At 43.7% G+C, this 26264-nt stretch overlaps 1 protein-coding gene across 1 annotated transcript in view; it reads right to left on the bottom strand.

The window, feature by feature from the left end:
* The window catches only part of cemip (cell migration inducing hyaluronidase 1), a 215876-nt gene that overhangs the window by 82097 nt on the left and 107515 nt on the right, over window positions 1-26264 (bottom strand). The window contains exons 4-9 of the mRNA XM_072278406.1: window positions 24817-24958; window positions 14167-14403; window positions 13749-13928; window positions 7772-7842; window positions 3989-4084; window positions 352-473 (exon numbers count right to left, since the gene is read on the bottom strand). Coding sequence (XP_072134507.1) covers window positions 352-473; window positions 3989-4084; window positions 7772-7842; window positions 13749-13928; window positions 14167-14403; window positions 24817-24958 — 848 coding nt within the window. The remainder of the gene's footprint in view (window positions 1-351; window positions 474-3988; window positions 4085-7771; window positions 7843-13748; window positions 13929-14166; window positions 14404-24816; window positions 24959-26264) is intronic.

Here is a 26264-nt window from a genome sequence, read left to right as displayed (position 1 = left end):
ACATTCTGAAGACCATTAATGGCACAATTCACACAGAAACACATTACAGCAGAATTTTCTCACAAGTTTAAACCTGAAAATATGAAGCTAATTAGATTTTATATATTAATGTCCCAACCAGTAGTGGAGCACGATTGGATTTGGGGTGCTTCACGAATTGGAATTGGTTTTGTAAAGCAAATGTTTTCATTAAAAGAGCTAACCAGTAATCACAATTCCCTGTTTATCAACAGTAGGTTTTAATAATAACCAGCTTCAATTTCTTACATCTCTCAACATTGGAGAACTGGTATGTCAAGTTAAAAGCACTGAACTACACTGAAGGAATGATTAATAGACCTGAGGATTTACCTGTATATCAATTGGACTCTCACAGATTTTTTCAGGGAAAGAGGCTTTCAAGTCTGTCAGTTTTTCCCAATCTCCCGTACCCCGCTCATCATCACGATTAAACCACGCAGTCCACTCCACATCTGGAGACAAGAAGAGGAAAATGTTCAGATGGTAAATACAATCCTACCAATAGAATGTTACACATATTAATGGATGAAAAAGGAGGAATGTTTTAATATTGTACTCAGGTGGTTGCAATTCTTTTCACTGTCTTGAACCTGCAACCTTTAGGGGACTTTCTGTTATACAAGGAATCTAGGGCCTGTTGTTTCTTGTCCTCAGCTGATCATAAGTGAAACTGACCCTAAAATTATAACAGTCTGTAGTGTTAACATAAACTCAGCAACCATGAAGTAAACAGGCCACCTTGAACTTATTTCCTGAAACTTAATTACTATAAATCACTTCACATTGGACACGAATGGTATTAGCCAGAAAACTAGTAGTCAACCACATACAGTGTCTTGAAAAAGTATTCAGCCCCCAATTCTTTGTGCACATAAATGAGTATTACAGACAGGAATTTTGATCAATTCAACTGAGAATTTTTATTTGTGAATCACATGCTCCTATTTTTTCTCAGTAGAGCCCAAAAAACAGGGAAAATGTAAAGCATGAAAATCTAAACATTCAAATACTGAAATGTCAGCAGTACAAAGGTATTCAACCTATTGCTCAGTACTTAGTCAAACCACCTCTCACAGCTATTACAGCCAGTAGTCTTACTTTGATAAGTCTTTTAGCTTTGCACAATGTGATGGAGCAAAATTTTCCCATTCCTCCTTGTAAAATTGATCAAGCTGTGCCAGGTTAGTTGGGGAGCAGCAGTGAATAGCAATGTTAAGGTCTTGCTGGAGATGTTCGATTGGGATAAGGTCAGGACTCTGACTGGGCCATTCAAGGACATCAATTTTCTTCATCTGAAGCCACCCCATGGTTGCTTGGCTGTGTGCTTTGGGTCATTGTCCAGCTGAAGGATGAGCTTCCTCCCCCAGCTTAAGCTTTCTGGCAGAGAATAGCAGGTTTTTATCCAGGATCTCTCTGTATTTAGCAGCATTCATCTTTCCATCAATCCTGACCAGATTGCCAGTCCCTACTAATGAAAAGCATCCTCATAGAACGATGCTACCCCCACCTTACTTTACAGCGGGGAAGGTGTTACCTGGCTGATGTGCAGTGTTAGTTTTTTATAACACATACTGGTTACTGGTGAGGCCTAAAAGTTTCACTTAAGTCTTACCCAACCACAAAACCTTCTTCCACATCTTCACAGTATCTTCTACAGTGGTGCTGGAGAGTTCGTGAACCCTGTAGAATTTTCTCTATTTCTGCATAAATATGACCTAAAACGTGATCAAATCTTCACACAAGTCCTATAACTAGATAAAGAGAACCCAATTAAATAAATAACACAAAAACATTATAGTTGTTAATTTATTTATTGAGATAAATGATCCAATATTACATGTACTTGTTGGAAAAAGTATGTGAAGCTCTGGAGTAATGCCTTCAACAAAAGCTATTTCGAGATGAGATTGAAAGTGTATGTTGTTGAGGTGCACTACCTATAAAAATGACGCAGAGTCAGGTTAACCACAGAACTTGCTCTTCTCAAGAAAGATCTATTTATGTTCACCATGCCTTGATCAAAGCAACTTTCAGAGGACCTTAGAAGAAGAATTGTAGAGCTGCATCAAGCTGGAACAGGTTACAAAAGCACCTCTAAAGACCTGAGTGTCAATCAGTCTACAATAAGAGCAATTGGAGGAAACTCAGTACTGTTGCTACTCTTCCTAGGAATAGGCGTCCTGCAAAGATCACATCAAACGTACGATGTGCAATGCTGAAGAAGGTGAAAAAGAACCCAAGGGTAACAGCAAAAGACCTGCAGAAATCTCTAGAACTTGCTAAAGTCTCTGTTCATGTGTCCACTACAAGAAAAACACTGAACAAGAATGGTGTTCATGGAAGGACACAGCAGAAGAAACCACTGCTCTCCAAAAAAAACATTGCTGCACATCTCAAGTTTGCAAAAGGCCACCTGGATGTTCTATAATGCTTTAGGGACAGATGAGACAAAAGTTGAACTTTCTGGCAAAAATGCACATTGCTATATTTGGAGGGAAAAGGGCCCTGCACATCAACACCAAAACCTTGTCCCAACTGTGAAGCATGATGGAAGGAGCATGATAGTTTGGGTGTGCTTTGCTGCCTCGGGGTCTGGACAGCTTGCAATTGTTGAGGGAACAATTAATTCAAAATTGTATCAAGACCTTTTACAGGAGAATGTCAGGGTAGCAGTCTGTCACCTGAAGCTTAATAGAAGTTGGATAAGCAACAAGACAATTATCTGAAATACAAGAGTAAATCAACAACAGAATGGTTTAAAAAGAAGAAAATTTGTGTTTTGCAATGGCTGAATTAAAGTCCTGAACTTAATCAAATGTTGTAGAAGGGCCTGAAGCAAGCATTTCATGCAAGGAAGCCCACCAACATCCCAGAGGTGAAGCAGTTTTGTAAGGAGGAATGGCCTAAAATTCCTCTAAGCCAATGTGCAGGACTGATCAACAGTTACCAGAAATGCTTGGTTGAAGTAAAGGGTCACACCAGTTACTGAAAGCAAAGGTTCACATACTTTTTCCAACAAGTACATGTAATATTGGATCATTTTTCTTAATAAGTAAATAAGCATAATGTTTTTGTGTTATTCATTTAATTGGTTTCCCGTTACCTAGCTTTAGGACTTTCATGAAGATCTGATCACATGTTAGGTCATATTTATGCAGAAATAGAGAAAATTCTACAGGGTTCACAAACTTTCTACACCACTGTGAGTGACACTTTGCAAAGTCTTTATGTGCACAAATATTCTTTTCTTTTATGGTATGTGTGGTGTAAACCTCTGCTGTGAAAAAAGGAGCATGTGATTCATAAATAAAAATTCTCAGTTAAATTGATCAAAATTCCTGGTTGTAACATTCATTTATGTGAACAAAGGGGAGGGGTGGCTAAATAATTTTTCAAGGCCACTGTAGTATCTCCAATTTCATATGTTCCAATCTCCTGTGTTGGATCCTCTCAAAAATCTTCTGGAAATCCAAATAGACCACATGCACTGGTTTCCCCCATCTCTCTCCTATTCAGTTTCAAGGCTGTGTAGCTGGACTCTTTTTTGTTTGGGATAGCACAAATGTTACATGTCACTTATTAGATAATCCAAAACCAGCTCTTCGTTGACCTAACTTGCATCAAGCACCATTTTCTGTTCTTGTTGAATTAGATCCCAGTGAACTGATATATTAAATAAAAGAATACTTGACACTTATTTTCAAATCTTCCATAACCATGTCCCTACTAAAATTGTTTGGGACTTTGCAACTTCACAATATTGGTTAGGACTCTGCCATGAAGATAAATGAGATATATTATACCTTGGTTAAACTTCATAGACAATCTCTTTCAAAATCCCAACTTCAGTTATTGCAATTTGAGCATATCTGGATCATACTATAATAAATGAAATGCTGTCAAAGACTTTGAAATGTGAGTATTTGCTTTGAAATACTAATTAAACTTGTCATTATGTTATTATTACCTTGGACCCACTCACTTACTGAACCAACAGTAAAGTGATCTCTGCCTGGGGACTGGAAAAGTTTAAACACTTTTGCAGCAGCAGATCCTCTGGCACCTGTGGGATACAAACAAGAACAACAGGATTTAGCTTTAAATGATGCCTCATTCTTAGAAAGGTTTTTATTCAAGTTAATTTTTTAATAGACATTCCAGAAGCAAAAAAAGTTGTTCCAAGAAATTACATAACATTTTTCAGAAATAGAGTTTGAATGTTTCATGGAGACTTTCTTGTCATACTGTCTCTCTAAGGGTTGCACCAATCTTGTGCTGAAGTTTCAGAGGGTTTCACTGGTAATTCAGGAGATGTCTTTGCAGGTTCCCAATGTTTCAGCTATGATGCAGCTCATAGACTGGGGTATGTAGCAAGGCTCTACCTGTGCACTGGGGGTTTAGCCAGATTACCATGGGTGCTGTACTCTGGATAAAAGTATGGCAGCATGACTGACCAGGAAATAAATAGAATATCATCACTGTAAACACTATCAAAAAGCTGTGTATCATTTAGGTTTCATTTACTTTGGTGACTAGAACATGATATGCCTCCAGCAAAAAAATTACAAAGAATCTACAGAACAGCACAACTACAGATAAAAAGGTGAAAGGTTTAAGGAGAGCACGGGGTCATGAGAGTGCCAGCGCAAGTGATGCATGTCAGCATACTTAACCATAGATATTGTGAAAACTAGTAGTTCCTCCAGCATTTTGTGTGCTGTTCAAGGTCTCCAGCATCTGCAGAATCTCTTGTGTGTATGAAATACATCCCCTGCCTGCTCATAAAATCTTATCCTTTATCATATCAAGGTGGATTAAAACAGTAATATAGTATGTGATTCTTAATGGGAATCTGCTTCAGAGCACATCACAAAGTGCAGTCATATCCAATATAGATCTTAAATGTTAAAAGTAAACTGGAGAAACTTGGTGGGTCAGGCAGCTACTGCACAGGGAGATGGACTGTCACCATTTCAGGCCAGTATGAGGAAGTGAGGGGGAGGATTAGGACAAGACCTGACACCTGATAGATGGATCCAGATCAGGTGGCTGATTGGTAAATGGAGTCATCTTCAGCTCCTCATGTCTCCAGTTGTTCAATAGATTCAAAGACTCCGGGCCCTCTTCAGTTTCTGTATCCTGGACAATGCTCTATTTACACAAGTTTTGAGAGGTTGCAATTCTTCTTCAATACTTAAAAGGAGTGATCCTCAAGTTCTGGCATCAGTTCACTCTTTTGCTACGGACTGCAGCCGAGGTACCACAGATCTGGTGAGAATGTAATGAAGATTTTCATTCCGCCCAACTGCCTGCCTTGCTTCTGTATACTTGTCTTAGATCATAAGACATAGAAGCAGTATTAGGCCATTTGACTCATCAGGTCTATTCCATCATGGTTGATTTATTATCCTTCTCAACCCCATTCTTCTGCCTTCTCCCAATAACCTTTGATGCCTTGACTAATCAAGAACCTATCAATCTCACTTTAAGTATACCCAGTGACTTCGCCTCCAAAGCCATCTATAGCAATGAATTGCACAGATTCACCACCCTCTGGCTAAATAAATCCCTCCTCATCTCTGTTCTAAAGGACATACTTGTATTCTGAGGCTGTGTCCTCTGGTCCGAGAGCTCTCCACTATATGAAGCATCCTCTTCACGGTCACTCTATCTAGGCTTTAAATATTTCAATAAGATCTTCTCTCATTCTTCGAGTGAGTATACACCCAGTGCCATCAACACTCCTCATATTTTAACCTTTTCATTCCCAGAATCATTCTTGTGAACCTCCTCTGAACCCTCTCCAATACCAGCACATCCAAATTTAGAAAAGGGGCCCAAAACTGCTCATAATACTCCAAGTGCAGTCTGACCAATGCCTTACAAAACTTCAGGAGGACATCCTCACTTTTATGTTCTAGTTCTCTTGAAATGAATGCTAACATTGCATTTTCCTTCCTTACCACCGACTCAACTTACAAGTTAACCTTTAGGGAATCCAGCATGAGGACTCCCAAGTCCCCTTGCAGCTCTGATTTCTGAATTTTCTCCCCATTCAGCGAATAGTAAACACTTTTATTCCTTCTATCAAAGTGCAAGACCATACACTTCCCTACACTATATTCCATCTGCTTCTACTCTGTCTATTCTCCTAATCTGTCTAGGTCCTTCTGCAGACTTACTGCTTCTTCAACACTACCTGCCCCTCTACAAAATTTCATACAGTCAACAAACTTGGCCACAAAGTCATCAATTCCATCATCAAAATCATTGACATATAACGTGAAAAGAACATTGACCTCTGCTGAACACCACTAGTCATCGGCAGCCAACCAGAAAAGGCCTCCTTTATTCCCACTCTTTGGCGTCTGCTAGTCAGCCGATCTTCAATCCATGCTAGTATCTTTCCTGTAATACTATGCTCTTATCTTGTTTATCAGTCTTCTATGTGGCACCTTGTCTCAGGCCTTCTGAAAATCCAAGTAACTCTCCTTTGTCTATCCTGCCTGTTACTTCCTGAAAGAACTCCAATAGATTTGTCAGATAAGATTTCCCTTTAAATAAAGTATTCTGACTTTGGCCCATTTTACCATATGCCTCTAAGTACCCCAAAATCTTATCCTTAATAATGTACTCCAATATCTTTCTAACCACTGAAGTCAGGCTAACTGGCCTATTATTTCCTTTCTTCTGCCTCCCTCCCTTCTTGAAGAGTGGAGTGACATTTACAATTTTCCAGTCCTTTGGAACCATGCCAGAATCCATTGATTCTTGAAAGATCATTACTAATGCCTCTATAATCTCTTCAGCCACCTCTTTCAGAACTCTGGGATATAGACATCTGGTCCAGGTGACTTATCTACCTTCAGGCCTTTCAGTTTCACAAGAAACTTCTCCCTAATAATGGCAACTTCACACACTTCTGTCCCCTGACACTCTTGAACTTCTGGCATACTGCTAGTGTCTTCCACAGTGAAGACTGATGCAAAATACTTATTCAGTTTGTTTGCCATATCATTGCCCTCCATTACCACATCTCCAGCATCTTTTTCCAGCTATGTAATATCTACTCTTGCGACTCTTTTATACGTTATCTATCTGAAGAAACTTTTTGTATTCTCTTTAATATTTTTGGCCACCTTACCTTAATATTTTATCTTTTGCTTCCTTATGGCTTTTTTAGTTGACTTCTGTTGTTTTTTAAAAGCTTCTCAATCCTTTAACTTCACACTCATTTTTGCTCAATTGTATCCTGTTTTTGCTTTCATGCTATTTTTCACTTCCCTTGTCCATCACAGTTGCCTCATCCTCCCTTTAGAATACTTCTTCTTTGGAATGTATCTATCTTGCACTTTACAAATTGCTCCCAGAGACTTCAGTCATTGCTGTTCTGCTATCATCTCTGCTAGTGTCCCTTCCAAACAACTTTGGCCAGCTTCCTTATCGTGCCTCTGTAGTTCCACTAACTCCACTATAATACTGATATATCTGATTTTAGCTTCTCCTTCTCAAGGTGTAGGGTGAATTCTATCATATTATGATTGAGCAAGCCAGCTGGTACCTGGCAATTTTCATTCTTTCACATTCTAATCTACTTCTCGCTTAAAAGTTTTAAATGATTTAATTTGAAAAGTTTTATTTTGGAGTTTATTGCTTCTGCCCCTTTCACTGGTGTGAGGGGCCACCTGTGAGAATTTGATTCTGATGATGGCTCTGATGTAATTTTATAAGAGTATGCTTTCTTGGTTACCTTGATAAACAACATGATCCTCAGCAGAAGATTCAGGAGAGCCTTTAACAGTGATGAAGCTCCAAGGATGTCTTTAAATTAAAGTTGAAAGAATTTATTATTATGACAGATCTTAAATGGGCATAAATGCAACTCTCATAAAACATTTAAAATTTTCATTAGCATTAGAAATCAATCTTGTCAAAGAGGCTCTAAAATCATAATATTGTATACTAAGTGTACAATCTACCTAAACTGCATTAAAAATCGGACCCAGTTTCCAATTTTAATCCACCAAAGTATTAAATGAATGTATAATGATCTTCATTTGTGGATGGATTTTTGGTGAGAGTTCTTACTCTCACTTTTTATTCAAGCCTTATTTACCACTTCTCTGTCTAATCCATACCTATGATCAGGAGATATCAAATTAAATTATTATATCTTACCAGTTGAGGCCCTGAAATACAATAATCACATTACATCCCTGATGATATGATTTTGTGATCAACATATGTTGCATCCTCTTATCAAGCTGATCTAATGTGCTACTGCGTGCTCCACTCCAATCTGTTTATTTTGATAACAACAAAACAGAGCTTAATTCCCACCATATCCAGAAATCTTTCGAACTCTGTTGTGAATGAGTTCACAAAACTGAGATTCCAGAGTCTTCTGGGGTTGAGGATTGCAAAAAATCACTATGCTCTGCACAGAAAATTTTCTTCTCAATTTGGTTCCAAATGGTCTACTCCATGATCTAGGACTATGACCCATAGTTCAGATGTCATCAGCCAAGGGAAACATTCTTGATGCATCCAGCCCATTAAGTCCCATGAAAACTCAATGACTGAGCATTGTAGCACAGAAACAGCCCTTTTGCCCATTATGTCCATGCTGGGGATCAGGTACCTATCTGCACTATGAGCATTTAGTGCATAACTGCTCTTTAAGTAGTTTAAGTGCTCACCTAAGTAATTCTTAAATGTTGTGAGAGTACCTGCCTCCATCATCCCTTTAGGCAGGTCATCTACCATTCCTAATCTTGTGTACTCTAACATGTTGAACATCCTGTCATGTGGGATCCTTAACAAAACTCTTCTGAAAATTCAAATACTCCATACTGGCTACTCATCACACCCACAAAGAACTTCCAGAAGATTAATCAAAAATAACTTACAATATCTTTCATAAATCCATTTTGACACTGCTCTATTTATTCTTTTCAAGTTCTATTAATACATTCTTTACTATAGATTTAGAAATTTCCCCTACTACTAACATTAAAGTAACAGATTGGTAGTTCCCAATTTACCCTTTCTCTCCTTTCTTAACAGTGGGGTTGTGGCGACCCACTTTCTAGCACACATGAACCGGCTCACGAAACAGCACGCACAGGCAGAGGGCCGGCCCCAAAAAGGGCGCCAGCCCATCTTCACCAGCATGGGGAAAATCCCTCACGCAGAAAGGGTCTGGGAATATGCATTCCCCACAGCAGTCCCGCCCAGGGAGGGCGGGAACGGGAAGGCTTTAAAGCAGGCCGCGAAGTTTGAATAAATCTCTTTCATCGCAACTCTAACTCACCGACTACGTGTGGTTATTTTAGCGCTGTGTGTAGCACACCGCTACAATTGGTGACCCCGACAGCCCAAATGATACTCGGACCAGAGATGACCGACGCCGCATCTGTTCACGCAGTTTCATTAAAACTGTCAAGCTTTTGGCCGCTGCGACCCCGTCTGTGGTTCGAACAAGCAGAAGCTCAATTCCACATTCAGCAGATAACCTCGGAGTCCACCCGCTACTACTATGTGCTGAGCTCCCTCGACCAGGAGACAGCTGTACAAGTTGAGGAGTTTATAGAGTCGCCCCCGGAGAACGGCAAATACACAGCATTCAAAGCCCTGCTCATAAGGACTTTCAGACTCTCACGGCACGAACGAGCATGCCACTTAACGCACCTGGATGGTTTGGGAGACAGGCCGCCGTCAGCATTAATGAACGAAATGCTGGTCCTGGCTGAAGGACACAAACCCTGCCTCATGTTTGAGCAGGCGTTCCTAGAGCAAATGCCCGAGGACATATGCCTGCTGCTGTCTGACGCAGATTTCAGCAACCCCTGGGAGGTGGCCGCCCGGGCAGATGTGCTGTGGAATGCCAGGAAAGAGAGAGGGGCATCCGTCACACAGATCACCAAGCCACGTGCCCAATGGCAGACCAGACCAGGCCCGGCAGCAGAGCCTACAAAACCCGGCGACGGGAGTGAGGAGCCCAATGAACAATGGTGCTTCTACCACCAGCGGTGGGGCACAGAGGCCCGCCGCTGCAGACCACCCTGCAAATTCCTGGGAAACGCCAGGGCCAGCCACCACTGATGGCTACGGCAGCTGGCCATCAGGACAGCCTCCTGTATGTCTGGGACAAGCAGTCGGGACGCCACTTTTTGGTCAACACCGGAGCGGAGATCAGTGTCTTACCTCCAACGAGTTACGACACCCACAACAGAGAACCGGGACCCACCCTGAGGGCCGCAAATGGCAGCACAATATGGACCTACGGCACCCGCACGGTGCGGCTACAGTTCAGCTCCAGCCGGTTCACGTGGGACTTCACACTGGCTGCCGTGGCCCAACCACTCCTGGGGGCGGATTTTCTACGAGCCCACAGCCTGCTGGTCGACCTGCAAGGGAAGCGATTAGTCCACGCCAAGACTTTTCAAACATTCTCCCTGGGTGAAGCAAAGTTGCCAGCCTCACACCTGGACTCCAGCACGCTGTCCGACGACGAATTCACCAGGGTCCTGGCGGATTTCCCATCAGTACTGAAACCGCAGTTCATGGCAGCCATGCCCAGACACGGAGTACAGCACCACATCCCGACCCAGGGACCACCCCTCCACGCCCGTTCTTGAAGGCTCCCCCCCGGACAAGCTCTGACTGGTGAAGGAGGAGTTCAAGAAGATGGAGGAATTGGGGATCATACGATGGTCCGACAGTCCATAGGCCTCCCTCCTGCACATGGTGCCCAAGGCAACGAGGGGCTGGAGACCATGCGGTGACTACCGCAGACTGAACGAGGCTACAACGCCAGACCGCTACCCTGTGCCGCCCATTCAAGACTTTGCAGCAAACCTACACAGCACAAGGATCTTTTCCAAGGTAGACCTCGTCCGGGGATACCATCAAATCCCGGTACATCCGGACGACATCCCCAAAACAGCACTCATCACCCCGTTTGGACTTTTCGAATTCCTCCGAATGCCGTTCGGTCTAAAGAATGCCGCACAGACGTTCCAGCAGCTAATGGACGCGGTGGGACGCGACCTGGACTTTGCATTCATCTATCTGGATGGCATCCTCATAGCCAGCAGTAGTCATCAGGAACATCTGTCCCACCTCTGCCAGCTCTACTCCCGCCTGAGCGAATTCGGCCTTACAATCAACCCAGCCAAATGCCAGTTCGGACTCGACGCCATCGACTTCCTGGGTCACAGGATTACTAAAGATGGGGCAACCCCTCTGCCCGCCAAGGTAGATGCGGTCCGCCACTTCCCCCGACCCAACACAACCAAAGGCCTGCAGGAATTCGTGGGTATGGTGAATTTTTACCACCGTTTCCTCCCCTCAGCAGCCCGAACCATGTGCCCCTTGTTCACCCTGATGTCGGGTAAGGGCAAGGACATTACCTGGGACGAAGAGGCTGCAATCGCTTTCGTTAAAACCAAAGAAGCCTTGGCAAACGCCGCGATGCTAGTGCACCCCAAAACGGACGTTCCTACTGCCCTCATGGTGGACGTATCCAACACAGCAGTCGGTGGAGTGCTGGAACAACTCATCGAGGGTCACTGGCAACCCCTGGCGTTCTTCAGCAAACACCTACAACCACCCGAACTCAAATACAGTGCTCTCGACCGGGAGCTATTGGCACTATACCTGGCAATCCGGCATTTCAGGTACTTCTTAGAAGGTAGGCCCTTCACTGCGTTCACAGACCACAAACCGCTTACCTTTGCGCTCATGAAGGTGTCCGACCCCTGGTCGTCCCGCCAGCAGCGACATCTGTCCTACATCTCCGAGTACACGACGGACATCCGGCATGTCTCTGGAAAGGACAACGTCGTGGCGGACACACTATCCAGACCTACCATACAGGCCCTGTCCCAGGGGATGGACTACGCAGCGCTGGCAGAGGCACAGCAGGCAGACGATGAGATCCCTAGTTACAGGACTGCGGTCTCCAGTTTGCAGCTCCAAGACCTCCCCATAGGCCCAGGAGAAAGGATCCTACTATGTGACGTAGCTACCGGCCAACCCCGCCCCGTCGTCCCAGCAGCCTGGCGGCAGCGAGTTTTCAAGCCAATTCACAACTTAGCGCACCCCTCCATCAGGACAACCGTCCGGCTGGTCGCCAACAGGTTCATGTGGCATGGACTTCGTAAGCAGGTCAGTGAATGGGCCAAAACGTGCACGCAGTGCCAAACGGCCAAGGTGCAGCGGCACACCAAGGCTCCGATGCAGCATTTCGAACTCGCCTGCCGGAGGTTCGACCACATTCATGTGGATACCGTGGGGCCCCTGCCAGTGTCGCGAGGAGCGCGGTACCTCCTAACTATGGTAGACCGGTTCACGAGATGGCCAGAGGCAGTCCCGCTCACCGACACCACCTCCGAATCCTGCACCCGAGCACTGATTGCAACCTGGGTAGACGGCTTCGGGGTACCGGCCCACATTACCTCCTACAGGGGCGCCCAGTTCACCTCCAGCCTGTGGTCGGCTATGGCCAGCCTTTTAGGATCGCAGCTACACCACACAACTGCCTACCACCCACAGTCGAACAGACTAGTGGAGCATTTCCACCGTCACCTGAAGTCGGCTCTCATGGCCTGCCTGGAGGGGCCTAACTGGGTGGACGAACTTCCCTGGGTCCTGCTCAGAATCCGCACGGCGCCCAAGGAGGATCTGCACACCTCGTTGGCCGAGTTGGTGTACAGCGCACCCCTGGTTGTCCCAGGAGAGTTCATACCAGCCCCAAGGGGGCAAGAGGAAGAACCTACAGCAGTCCTGCACAGGCTACGTGAGAGGCTCGGTAACCTGGCCCCCATACCCACTTCACAGCACGGACAGAGCGTGACCTGCGTACCCAAAGACCTGAAGAACTGTAAGTTTCTTTTTGTACGACGGGGTGGACACCGGGCACCACTACAGCGGCCCTACAAGGGGCCGTTAAGATGATCAGGAACAACGGGTCCACGTTCGTGCTGGACATTGGGGGGAGAGAGGAGGTTTTCACAGTGGACCGACTCAAGCCGGCCCATTTGGACTTGGCGCAGCCGGTCCAGGCTCAGGCACCGTGGCACAGGGGCAGATCTCCCAAACAGAGTCCAATCCAGACTGTGGACATTGGGGGAGGTATCGCCGGTTCTGGGGGGGGGGGGGGGGGGGGTTATGTGGCGACCCATTTTCTAGCACACACGAACCGGCTTACGAAACAGCGCGCGCAGGCAGAGGGCCGGCCCCAAAAAGGGCGCCAGGCCATCTTCACCAGCTGGGGGAAAATCCCACGTGCGGAAAGGGTCTGGGAATATGCATTCCCCACGGCAGTCTCACCCAGGGAGAGCGGGAACGGGAAGGCTTTAAAGCAGGCCGTGAAGTTTAAATAAATCTCTTTCATCGCAAATCTAACTCACTGACTACGTGTGGTTATTTTAGCGCTGTGTGTAGCACACCGTTACAGGGTCATATTTGTTACATCTACCACAATGTTAATTGATCCACCTAATATGGGAAGAGAAATGAAGTAAGGTGCACATAAATTAGCAAAAGGATTAAAAATGGGCATAGCAATAGGTAATCTGGATTTGTTACAGTGCTTGAGAAATCAGTCAACTGCCAAGTGTGAATAAATACAGTCACTGAAGTCATCCAAGAAGTTAATTGGTTTTATATGCAAGATTTTTCCTTAACAAAAATATAATCAGTTAGTATTTTAAAGCATTTACCTGAATCCCAGGTGTCTGAAGTACTTGCTCCCCAACTTCGACAGGGCGTTCCTGGCAAAGTCGTCCAGTTTAGCCGATCCTTCATCATTTACAGCCACCGATATTATCATTCCTTTTTCAACTCTGTCCAAATACTCAGCAAGCCGCTTGCTTGCCTCTTCGTTTTTATATGTATCAAACCTGTTTTATTGAAATAACTTAATTGAGCGTATGGATATTAGAGTCATCAATCACTTTGAGTGCAGCTCTGAACAGTGCACACGGTATTCTTACTCTGTAAGGAGTGGAACAGAAGCACACTGAACAGTAATGCGGATTGAGGCTGTGCATCAGAGCAATATAGCTTTCAGACTCTTTCCTACCATGAATCTGAGAAAGTTCTGAGCTATAAAATGTAACAAACCAATATAAATCATACCTGTCTGAATGGATCACTTCTCCATACTGGTTAATGACATGAACAATGATGCCTCGATGTCCCCAGCTTCTTTCAAAGTAGTAGCCACCTTCTGTCATCCCACCAGGATGGAGGGTCCGGTTCAAAAACGTCCAGGACATTTTATGAGCACCATGAATTTCCAGAGTGCCTCCTCGACTAACGCCAATATATTTCAGTCCAAAGTAACTATGAAGTTTTTCTGTTTCTTCATCAGATCTACAAATAGAACAGTAATTTAAAATTTAAAACACTGCAGATGATGGATATCTGAAAGTAGATGAAAAACATAGTGATAAAGAGTCATTGATCTGGAACATTACCTTTGTTCCTCCCTACCCAGAGGTGGCCAAACCTGATGAAAATTTTGAAAACTTTTTACAAATTAAACATATCTGGAATTAAATGGATGCCTAGAGTGCACTGTCTGGGGTGGTAGTGGAGGCAAATAAAACCAAGGTGTTCAAAAGGCTGTTAGAAAGGCACATGAATGTACAGGAAATGGAAGGATATGCACATTGTGTAGCAGAAAGGATTAGTTCAGTTTGGCATTTGATTACTAACTTAGATTAATTTGATTAGTACAGATTACATTCGATTAGTTTGGTACAACATTGTGGACCAAAGGGACTGTTTCCGTGCTCTACCACTCAATGTCCTAGAACTTCATATTCCAACTGGCCAGTCTGCATGGATATAGGCCCAAATGTGGGAAAATAGAATGGGAATCATGGTTGGCAAGGATGAGTTGGGCAAAAGGGCCTGTTTCTGTGCTATATTAACTGCTACTCTAAACGTTCAAACTTTCATTAACCATAAGCTTTATTACTAGGAAATTGGGATCTTCAGTTTTGCGAGGTGCTGACAGGTTCAGAATGACATCACTGGTACATTTTTGTGGAGTGAGTCACTCTAGCTTTAGTGAAAGCATTTGTGTGTGTATCATGAAAAAAATATAAAAGAATTCAGAGCACAGAAAACATAACACCAATCAGCATACATAATTTGATGCCAATGCTCTTTTTTGGAGATCAACAATTCAACTGGTACCCTCTTTCAAATCTGCACAGCAAGACGAGTTCATTAGAAATGAAGGTCATAATGATGATGAAAGAGAGACAATATACAGTGGATTCCAATTAACTGGGCCACATCAGGACCAATTAAGTGGCTGCCCCTACAACTAGCATATACTGAAGCCAACAAGGAAGTGAAGTGACTTGTAACAGTATAGTTGGAAGACCTTGCAGAGGAGGCTGAAAAAGCAGCCAGTCAAGGTGATCAGGGAAATATACACAAGATTTCAAAACTAGTACTGTATTTGGAAAGTTCCAGATCAGATCCAGTGGATGAGAACGGTCCAGTGGATAAGATCCAAATAAGAACGGTCTGCTTTTGAAAAACTGAGAAAGAGCATGAAACATGATGGGCAGAGTATCTCAGAGAATTACTGAATAGACCACCACCAAATGGAGAACCTGACATACAAGAGGCAGCTGAGGACTTTGACATCAACTCAGATCCACCCATGAAAGAAGGATTATTGCTGTGATTCAATCATTAAAGAACATCCAGGACATGACAATTTGAACACCAAACTGTTCAAAGCTGAACCAAACGTTGTAGCACCCATCCTGCAACCACTGCTTACTATAATCAGGGAACAGAGACAAGGACCCAAGGACTGGACAAAATGAGTTATTGTTAGAATCCCCAAGAAAGGAGCACCAAGTGATTGCAGCAACTGCTGTGGCACCACACTTTTGTCAGTTTTGCCAGCAAGATTCTCAATAAAGTCTTTGTCCAGTGGATTACAGGTGCCGTCAATATGTGCTTGAGGAAAGAGCAAGCTGGCTTCAGGAGAAACAAAGGATGTGTCGTTCAGATCTTCATATTGTATAACATCATAGAACAGTACACAGAGTGGCCCCCATTTGGAAAATCAGATCACTCCTCCATTTTACTGTTGCCAAAGTACATTCAGAAGCTGAAACAAGAGGCGTCCGTAATTAAACCACACTGCAGGACTGCTTTGATGATGTCGACTGGAATGTTGTCCATGATGAAGATGTCTACGAGTACACGGAAAGGGTCACAAATTTCATCCGGAAGTGCATCGAGGATGTTGTCCTCCAGAAATCGGTCAGGGTCTTTCCAAAGAAACCCTGGATCAAAAGTTCTGTGCGAGCAGCACTTACCATGCGAGACAGAGCTTACACTACCGGTAATCAGCAAGAGCTCAAGAAATGCAGCTACAATCTTTGCAAGGTCATCAAGGCAGTGAAACAACAATACAGAGACAAGATTCAGACTCAACTTTTCACCAATGACACACACAGTTTATTGGCAAAGTCTGCACACCATCACAGACTTCAAAGCTAAATGCAGTGGAATTTCCAACATTGATGCCTTTCTCCCAGACGAGCTAAATGTTTTTTACATGCGATTCGATGTTGCCAATACTGAGCCCCTGAAGAGACCTGCTTGGTCACCTCTGAGGCTGAAGTACGCAGGTGTTTCCAACGAGTGGACAGCCGCAAGGCTGCGTGACCGGACAGCATCCCAGGGCGAGTACTCAGGATGTGCGCGGCACAACTGGCAGGTGTGTTTACAGACATTTTTAATCTCTCTCTCTCTCTCTCCCAGTGTAGAGTGCCCACCTGCTTCAAAACATCCACCATTGTCCCTGTACCCGAAAAGACCAAGGTAACATGTCCGAACAACTGGTGTCCTGTCGCACTCACCTCAATAATAAGCAAATGCTTTAAGAGGCTGGTCAAGGACTACATCTGCAACATGCTACCACCCACACTGAACCCCCTACAATTTGCCTACCGACACAACCAATCGACAGATGACACAGTCTTTAAACATCTGGAGAAGAGGGATACTTTTCTGAGAATGCTGTTCTTGGACTACAGTTCAGCATTCAACACCATAATTTCCTCCAGGCTCGACAAGAAGCTCAGAGGCCTCAGCCTTCATCTTGCCTTGTGTAGCTGGATCCTCGACTTCCTGTCAGATCACCAGCAGGTGGTAAGAGTGGGCTTCCTCACCCTCAACACAGGTGCCCCTCAGGGCTGTGTACTAAGCCCCCTCCTTTACTTTCTGTATACTCATGACTGTGTCGCCACCCTCAGCTCCGATATGATTGGCCTAATCTCAAATAATAATGAGGCAGCCTACAGAGAGTAAGTCATCACCCTGACACAGTGGAGTCAAGAAAACGAGCTCTTCTTCAATGTCGCAAAGACAAAGGAGCTGGTTGTGGACTACAGGAGGAATGGAGACAGGCTAACCCCAAAAGACATCAATGGATCTGGGTTTGAGAGAGTAAACAGCTTTAAGTTCCTCGGCATAAAGACCGCTGAGGCTCTCATGTGGTTTGTACATACCGGCTGTGTGGTGAAAATGGCACAACAGCGCCTCTTTCACTTCAGACAGTTGAAGAAGTTTGGTATGGCCCCCCAAATTCTAAGAACTTTCTACAGGTCACAATTGAGAGCATCCTGACTGGCTGCAGTACTGCCTGCTATGGGAACTGTGCTTCCCTCAATCACAGGACTCTGCAGAGAGTGGTGCAGACAGCCCAGCGCATCTGTAGATGTGAACTTCCCACTATTCAGGACATTTACAAAGACAGGTGTGTAAAGAGGGCCTGAAGGATCATTGGAGACCCGAGTCACCCCAACCACAAACTGTTCCAGCTACCATCCAGGAAATGGTACTGCAGCATAAAAGCCAGGACCAACAGGCTCTGGTACAGCTTCTTCCACCAGGACATCAGACTGTTTAATTCATGTTGATGCAACTGTATTTCTGTTATATTGACTATCCTGTTGTACATAATATTTACTATAAACTACTATGATTGCACTTTGCACATTTAGACGGAGACATAACGTAAAGATTTTTACTCCTCATGTATATGAAGGATGTAAGTAATAAAATCAATTCAATTCAATTTCAGAGCTTCTATGCTAACTTCACCTGCACAGATGGGGACTGAAATTTGAGCTTTGAAGTTAAGACAGAGTCAGGCAAGGCTGTGTGATGTCAGCGATATTACTTAACTTGGTGATTGACTGAGTTATGAGGCAAACAACAAAAGATAAGCAGAGAGGTATTGGGTGGACTTTTTTTTCTACTTTAGAACATCCTGACTTTGCGAATGACTTCGCATAATTATCATATACATACTAGCACATGCAAGAGTAAACTCCGTGCTTGTGTACCTTTGATGGACAGTTTGGACCCAGAGTTGGCTGGAGAAAGGCTGAGACCATGACCATCAATATTGAGTCTCCTTCTCCCATCAAGGCATATGGCATCGACTTACCCAGCATTGGCAGATTCACCTACCTGGGCAGCATCATTCAGCAGGATGATGGGACCAGGAGATGTCTTCAGCTCAATGAGCAACATATGGGGATCAACCACGTACTGCATCCACACCAAGGTGAAGCAGTATCAGATCTGTGTTCTGTCCACACTCTTGTATGGGTCAGAATGCTTGCACTTGACAGAGGATAACCTTCCACACCATGAGCCTTTGGAAGATTCTCCATAATTTTTTGGCCAAGAAAGATCTCCAACCACACCCTACTACTCCAGTGTCACTAAGAGGACATGGCCACAATCATCATGAGGAAAATTTGGACATGGATTGGGCACATGATGAGAAGAGTGGCCAACTTGATCATCAAGACAGCACTTCATTAGATCCCTGAAGGACAGAGGAAATGTGGACGACCAAAGACAACTTGGTGCCGTACTGTAGAGACAGAAACGAGGACCCTGAACCACACTTGGAGCACAGTAAAGAAGATGGCCAAGGACAGATAGAGATGGAGGACATTCAATGCTGCCCAAATGCCAACGGTGTAACAGGCAGTAACTAAGTGGCTGCATCAATTAGCTGGTTTAATGGAAGTAGTTAAAAAGACAAACTACTGTTTTACTGAGTAAAAATTATTTATTTAAATTAAATGCAAAACAATTTAGAACACTACCAATACCTGTACAGTACTATAAAACTATGTATTAGTTCCTAATAGTTATCAATGGAGGAATTCATCGTGTATACTGCCATATTCGTGTGACGCGTGGCCAAGTGGTTAGGGCGTTGGGCTCACGATCTGAAGGTCATGGGTTCGAGTCTTGGCCAAGGCAGCGTGTTGTGTCTTTGAGCAAGACACTTAACCACACACTACTCCAGTCCACCCAGCTGAAAATGGGTACCGGCAAAATGCTGGGGGTTAACCTTGCGATAGACTGGTGTCCTATCCGGGGGGGGGGGGGTGCGGGGGAGTCTCTCAGTCGCTTCACGCCACAGAAACCGGCATAAGCACTGGCCTGATGGGCCACAAGGCTCAGGACAGACTTTGACTTTTGACTGCCATATTCTTTTGATTGACTATAAATGAAACAAAATCAGCGCGGACATTTTGTGCAGATAATGGACTGCCTTCATACAATGGTTTTAATGATTGCATCCTCCAAATGTTCATTTTCATTGTAACGTTCAAGAGAGATTATCAACACCTTCAAACTCTTTATAGTTCCTAATATTAAAGTAGCAAAATCGTCTCATTTTCACTTCTGAACATTTTTGGCATCTCCAAGCCTGAATGCTTGAAACCACATTGAACAAAACAGTTCTGAATTGTCTTACTGCTTATTTCTCGCTAACTATCAGTCACAAACAATCACTGGTTTTAGAATTCAAACACATGCAACTGATGCTATTTAAAAACTGCTTGGTCTAAGCACAATGTGGTAACAGCCACGCAAGGGCACGAGACTGATACTAGTGAAAAACTGCTCAGCAGCAGTCTCCTGTCCCAGTTCAGCAGCATAGTGTCCTAAATAAACAAAGAGAATCCCAGCTATTTTTCTCAATAAATTTTAGTTCTTTAAGATATGCCCCAAATAAGTAGCTGCCTTGATTACCCAACAGCCTAACTAACCGGAATCCACAATATGTACAAGATGTTGTCTAACTGAGCAAGAAACCTGCAGGGTTGGTGTTCCTGTGTGCTTGCTGATGTTGGCATTCTGAATTATAATGTTCACAAGCTTGGGAGATACTGTTGCAGAGGCCAAGATGAGCAAAGTAGAGAGGTGGGTGTGGTGAGGATATTTCCAGAACCTTGAATAAGTGGTTACTGTTTAAAAATAAAGATAGAAGCAATATGGAAGTTCTTTTTTTCTCTCAGGGTCAAGAGTCTTTGGAATGCTTAAACAGTGGTGAAAGCAGAGACTTAAACACTTTTAAAACAGAGGTAGACAGATTCTTGATAAAAATGGTGACTATGGGTAGATGGGAGTACAGAATTGATGTGGTGGCTATTACAGAGACTTGGATGGCTCAGGGACAGGAATGGTTACTTCAAGTGCCGGGATTTAGATGTTTCAGAAAGGACAGGGAGGAAGGCAAAAGAGGTGAGAGTGTGGCATTGTTGATCAGAGATAGTGTCACAGCTGCAGAAAAGGTGGACATCATGGGGGGATTGTCTACGGAGTTGTTGTGGGTGGAGGTTAGGAACAGCAAGGGGTCAATAACTTTACTGGGTGTTTTTAATAGGCTGCTCAATAATAACAGGGATATCAAGGAGAAGCTAGGGAAACAGATCCTGGAAAGGTGTAATAATAACAGAATTGTTGTGGTGGGAGATTTTAATTTCCCAAATATCGACTGGCATCTCCCTAGAGCAAGGGGTTTAGATGGAGTGGAGTTTGTTAGGTGTGTTCAGGAAGGTTTCTTGAAACAATATGTAGATACGCCTACAAGAGGAGAGACTACTTGATTTGGTATTGGGAAATGAACCTGGTCAGGTGTTAGATCTCTCAGTGGGGAGCATTTTGGAGATAGTGATCATAATTCTATCTCCTTTACAATAGCATTGGAGAGAGATAGGAACAGACAAGTTAGAAAAGCATTTAAATGGAGTAAGGGGAAATATGAGGCTATCAGACAGGAAATTGAAAGCTTAAATTGGGAACAGATGTTCTCAGGGAAAAGTATAGAAGAAATGTGGCAAATGTTCAGGGGATATTTGTGTGGAGTTCTGCACAGGTACATTCCAATGAGACAGGGAAGTTATGATAGGGTACAGGAACCGTGGTGTACAAAAACTGTAATAAATCTAGTCAAGAAGAAAAGAAAAGCTTACAAAAGGTTCAGAGAGCTAGGTAATGTTAGAGATCTAGAAGATTATAAGGCTAACAGGAAGGAGCTTAAGACGGAAATTAGGAGAGCCAGGAGAAGGCCTTGGCGGGCAGGATTAAGGAAAACCCCAAAGCATTCGACAAGTATGTGAAGTGCAAGAGGATAAGACGTGAGAGAATAGGACCAATCAAGTGTGACAGTGGAAAAGTGTGTATGGAATCAGAGGAAATAGCAGAGGTACTTAATGAATACTTTGCTTCAGTATTCACTATGGAAAAGGATCCTAGTGATTGTAGTGATAACTTGCAGTGGACTGAAAAGCTTGAGCATGTAGATATTAAGAAACAGGATATGCTGGAGCTTTTGGAAAGCATCAAGTTGGATAAATTGCCGGGACTGAATGAGATGTACCCCAGGCTACTGTGGGAGGCAAGGGAGGAGATTGCTGAGCCTCTGACGATGATTTTTGCATCATCAATGGGGACGGGAGAGGTTCCGGAGGATTGGAGGGTTGCTGATGTTGTTCCTTTTTTCAAGAAAGGGAGTAAAGATAACCCAGGAAATTATAGACCAGTGAGTCTTACTTCAGTGGTTGGTAAGTTGATGGAAAGATCCTGAGAGGCAGGATTTATGAACATTTGGAGACGTTTAATATGATTAGGAATAGTCAGCACGGCTTTGTCAAAGGCAGGTCGTGCCTTATGAGCCTGATTGAATTTTTTGAGGATGTGACTAAACACATTGATAAAGGAAGAGCAGTAGATGTAGTGTATATGGATTTCAGCAAGACACTTGATAAGGTACCCCATGCAAGGCTTATTGAGAAAGTAAGGAGTTATGGGATCCAAGGGGACATTGCTTTGTGGATCCAGAACTGGCTTGCCCACAGAAGGCAAAGAGTGGTTGTAGACAGGTCAAATTCTGCAAGCAGGTCTGTGACCAGTGGTGTGCCTCAGGGATCTGTTCTGGGACCCTTACTCTTCGTGATCTTTATAAATGACCTGGATGAGGAAATGGAGGGATGGGTTAGTAAGTTTGCTGATGAAACAAAGGTTGGGGGTGTTGTTGATAGTGTGGAGGGCTGTCAGAGGTTACAGCAGGACATTGATAGGATGCAAAACTGTGCTGAGAAGTGGCAGATGGAGTTCAACCGAGATAAGTGTGAAGTGGTTCATTTTAGTAGGTCAAATATGATGGCAGAATATAGTATTAATGGTAAGACTCTTGGCAGTGTGGAGGATCAGAGGGATCTTGGGGTCTGAGTCCATAGGACGCTCAAAGTAGCTGTGCAGGTTGACTCTGTGGTTAGGAAGGCATACGGTGTATTGGCCTTCATCAGTCGTGGAATTGAATTTAGGAGCCGAGAGGCAATTTTGCAGCTATATGGGACCCTGGTCAGACCCCACTCGGAGTACTGTGCTCAGTTCTGGTCGCCTCACTACAGGAAGGATGTGGAAACCATAGAAAGGGTGAAGAGGAGATTTACAAGGATGTTGCCTGGATTGGGGAGCATGCCTTATGAAAACAGGTTGAGTGAACTCGGCCTTTTCTCCTTGGAGCGATGGAGGATGAGGGGTGACCTGATAGAGGTGTATAAGATGATGAGAGGCATTGATCATGTGGATAGTTAGAGGCTTTTTTCCAGGGCTGAAATGGTTGCCACAAGAGGACACAGGTTTAAGGTGCTGGGGAGTAGGTACAGAGGAGATGTCAGGGGTAAGTTTTTTTTTTTTTTTTTTTTTTTTTTTTTTTTTATACACAGAGAGTGGTGAGTACCTGGAATGGGCTGCCGGCAATGGTGGTGGAGGCAGATATGATAGGGTCTTTTAAGAGACTTTTGGATAGGTACATGGAGGTTAGAAAAATAGAGGGCTATGGGTAAGCCTAGTAATTTCTAAGGTAGGGACACGTTCAGCACAACTTTGTGGGCCGAAGGGCCTGTATTGTGCTCGACCATCCAGCTTGGCGCAGCAAGATCACCACAGGAGCCCGTGCAGCTGAAGTCAGGCGCATCATCAAGGCGCAACAAAAGCGTGCTGTGCGCAAGGCCCGAGCAGCATCCACTGCCACGACAGCACCCACCCACTTGTGTCCCACATGTGGGCGAGCCTTCAGGGCCCGGATTGGCCTCATCAGTCACCTCTGGACCCACAGCCACCAATCTCCCATTTGACTTTGAAGCCATGGTCATCTTCGACTACGAAGGACGAACAACAACAACAACATTGTGCTGTAAGTTTTCTATGTTTCTATGAATTGGGATTACAAACAGATCTTACTCTATGGTAAAACAGGTGAAGTACCTACTTTTAAATTTACAAGGTCATATGTTGACGTTTTCTGAAGATTTTGTACATGGTACACATCACTGCCATGGTAAGGCAGTGGTAGATGGAATGAATATTTAAGGTGTTGAATGGGGTACCAGTCAAGCAAGCTACTATGCTCTGGGGCATCAAATAATCTAATCATAGTTGTAACTGCACAGATCCAGGCAACTGGAAAATATTCCATTGCATTTCTGACTTGTAGATGGCATAAGGCTGTGGGATGTCAAATGGTGAACTACTTAACGGCAGATATCCAGTTTCTGATAGGCCCTGATATCCATGAGATTAAGGATATCCCACTGACTTTAAATTGCTTGTTTCCCTTAAATACACTAAAAAGTAGCACAGAGGTACAGAACAAGACAAATGCTAAAATGGGAAGAAAGAAGCTGCAGGGTACTCACAAATGGCCACTACATGCAACCAGGCAATCAGAGGTTCCATGTGAACCTCAACATGGAACAGAAAGTGAGATATCTTCAGCCTCTGGAAGAGCACTGAATAAGATTATTAGGATATGAAAATGTGCCTGGAAGTCATACATAAATGGACAAAGGCAGTTGATTCTTCTTGTACGCAGTACAGTACAACTTCCTCATATGTAGATCCCTTCCATAAATTTACCAGCTGTTGCAATTATAAAAGGGACTTTGTTGCCTGTGACAAGGGTAGGCAAGGCCTACTAAAACCTTTCCATGGTGCATAATGCTAATGGCTGCACTGCACAAACTACGCATGCAATGGAAACCATTGAAGTTAAGGCAAATCAAAACTGAAAGCCATACACTATGATATCTGAATAACTATCTTCTATTTGACACAATTTTTCAAACTCAAAGTTAACTTTACAGTGTTTGGATTTAGATTCAGATGTCATACAATTAAATATATAGACAACAGTGCAGTGAGGGCAGCTCACTACATCCTACTTTTATACCTGTATCTCTTATACCTTATAAGTAGATGGGATATACTTACTGTATGTCACAGGGTATACACTTATGCTCTGTGTATGTATATCAATGTTAACAATAAATCACTTTAAAAACTTCACTAATTTTCCTTGCCTTCTCCGTAGGTACAATTCTGGACAAGGGTAATTAACTCTATAATATTCTGAATTCCTTTTACCTTCCATATAAAATGATGGTGACATTTGTCTGAAATGGGCAGTCTTCACTTCCCATATGCAGCTCCCCTCCATCTTCAATCAGGATATTACGTGTCCGGAGAACAATATGTTCTTTGCCATTGTCTGAAATGACTAGTTTGCCTAAAGAAGATTTAAAAAATCAGTGGTACAGATCTGATGGGAATTGAATAGATTGCCATAGCAGAGTGCCCAATCTATATGCAGTGTGCTAGTTCTCACAGAATTAGTAAAAACTTCAGCATCAGAGGAGTCTTTTTTCCAACCATTTTCATGCTAGTTAAAAAAGGGGCCACCTGGCTTTTTCCCACTTTGCAGGTGATGGCATCAGTAATAATCTGAAATGTTTTGAATGTGCAATAGATTTTTATGGCATGTTGGGAAATGTTTGTGTTCAGTCTGTATGTACAACCCATGCTTCCTGTTGACTGCCATTCTGACATATCTCTGTCACTGGCCTCCTGAACTATCAGAATAATGCCCAATATGAGCTTGAGCAACAATACTTTGTTTTCCATCTGGAAAAGTTGCATCCTTCTGTACATGAAAACAAATTCTACAATGTTTAGTAAATTATTTTCTCTGTCTGCTTCAGAACTGGCCACCTATGCAACTGGATCTCAGCTTTCTCAGTAGGAGACCTCAGTTAGTGTGAATTGGAAATAGCATCTACTCTTGACTAACAATCAATACAGGTGCGTTTCTGGGATGCATGCTGACTCACTGGTCTAGTCACTCTACACTCATGACTGAGTGGCTAGGCACAGCTCAAACTCCATCTATAAATTCACCGTTGATGCAACTGTTGCTGGCAGGATCACAGATGATGATAAGGAGGTATACATACAGGAGTGAGATATGTCAGTTGGTTGAGTGGTGTCACCACAACAACCTTCCATTCAATATCAGTAAGACCAAGAAATTATTGTGGGCTTTAGGAAGGGGAAGTCAGGAGAACATACATCAAGGGGTCAGCAAAGTGAGTAGCTTCAAGTTCCTGGGCATTGACATCTCAGAGGATCTGCCCTGGCCCAACACATTGATGCAATCACGAAGAAGGCACACCAGCAGCAGTACTTCATTGGGAGTTTAGGGAGACCTGGTTATGTCACCACAAACTCTAGCAAATTTCTACAGCGTTATTGTGGAGAAAATTCTGACGGGTTGCATCACCTCCTAGTACAGAGGCTTCAATGCACAGGATCGGAGAAAGCAGCAGAGAGCTGTAGAGTTAGCAAATTTCAACATGGGCACAAGCCACCTCAGCATTGAGCACATCTTCAAAAGTTGATGCCCCAAGAAGGCCGGCATCCATCGTTAAGATCTCTCACCATTCAGAACATGTGTTCTTCTCATTATTACCATCAGAGAGGAGTTATAGGAGCCTGAAGATGCATAACACCACCTTCTCTGCCATTACATTTCTGAA

Source organism: Mobula birostris, chromosome 14, assembly GCF_030028105.1.
Source record: "Mobula birostris isolate sMobBir1 chromosome 14, sMobBir1.hap1, whole genome shotgun sequence".
In the NCBI taxonomy this organism is placed as follows: domain Eukaryota; kingdom Metazoa; phylum Chordata; class Chondrichthyes; order Myliobatiformes; family Myliobatidae; genus Mobula; species Mobula birostris.
This window is presented reverse-complemented; position numbering and strand designations above follow the sequence as displayed.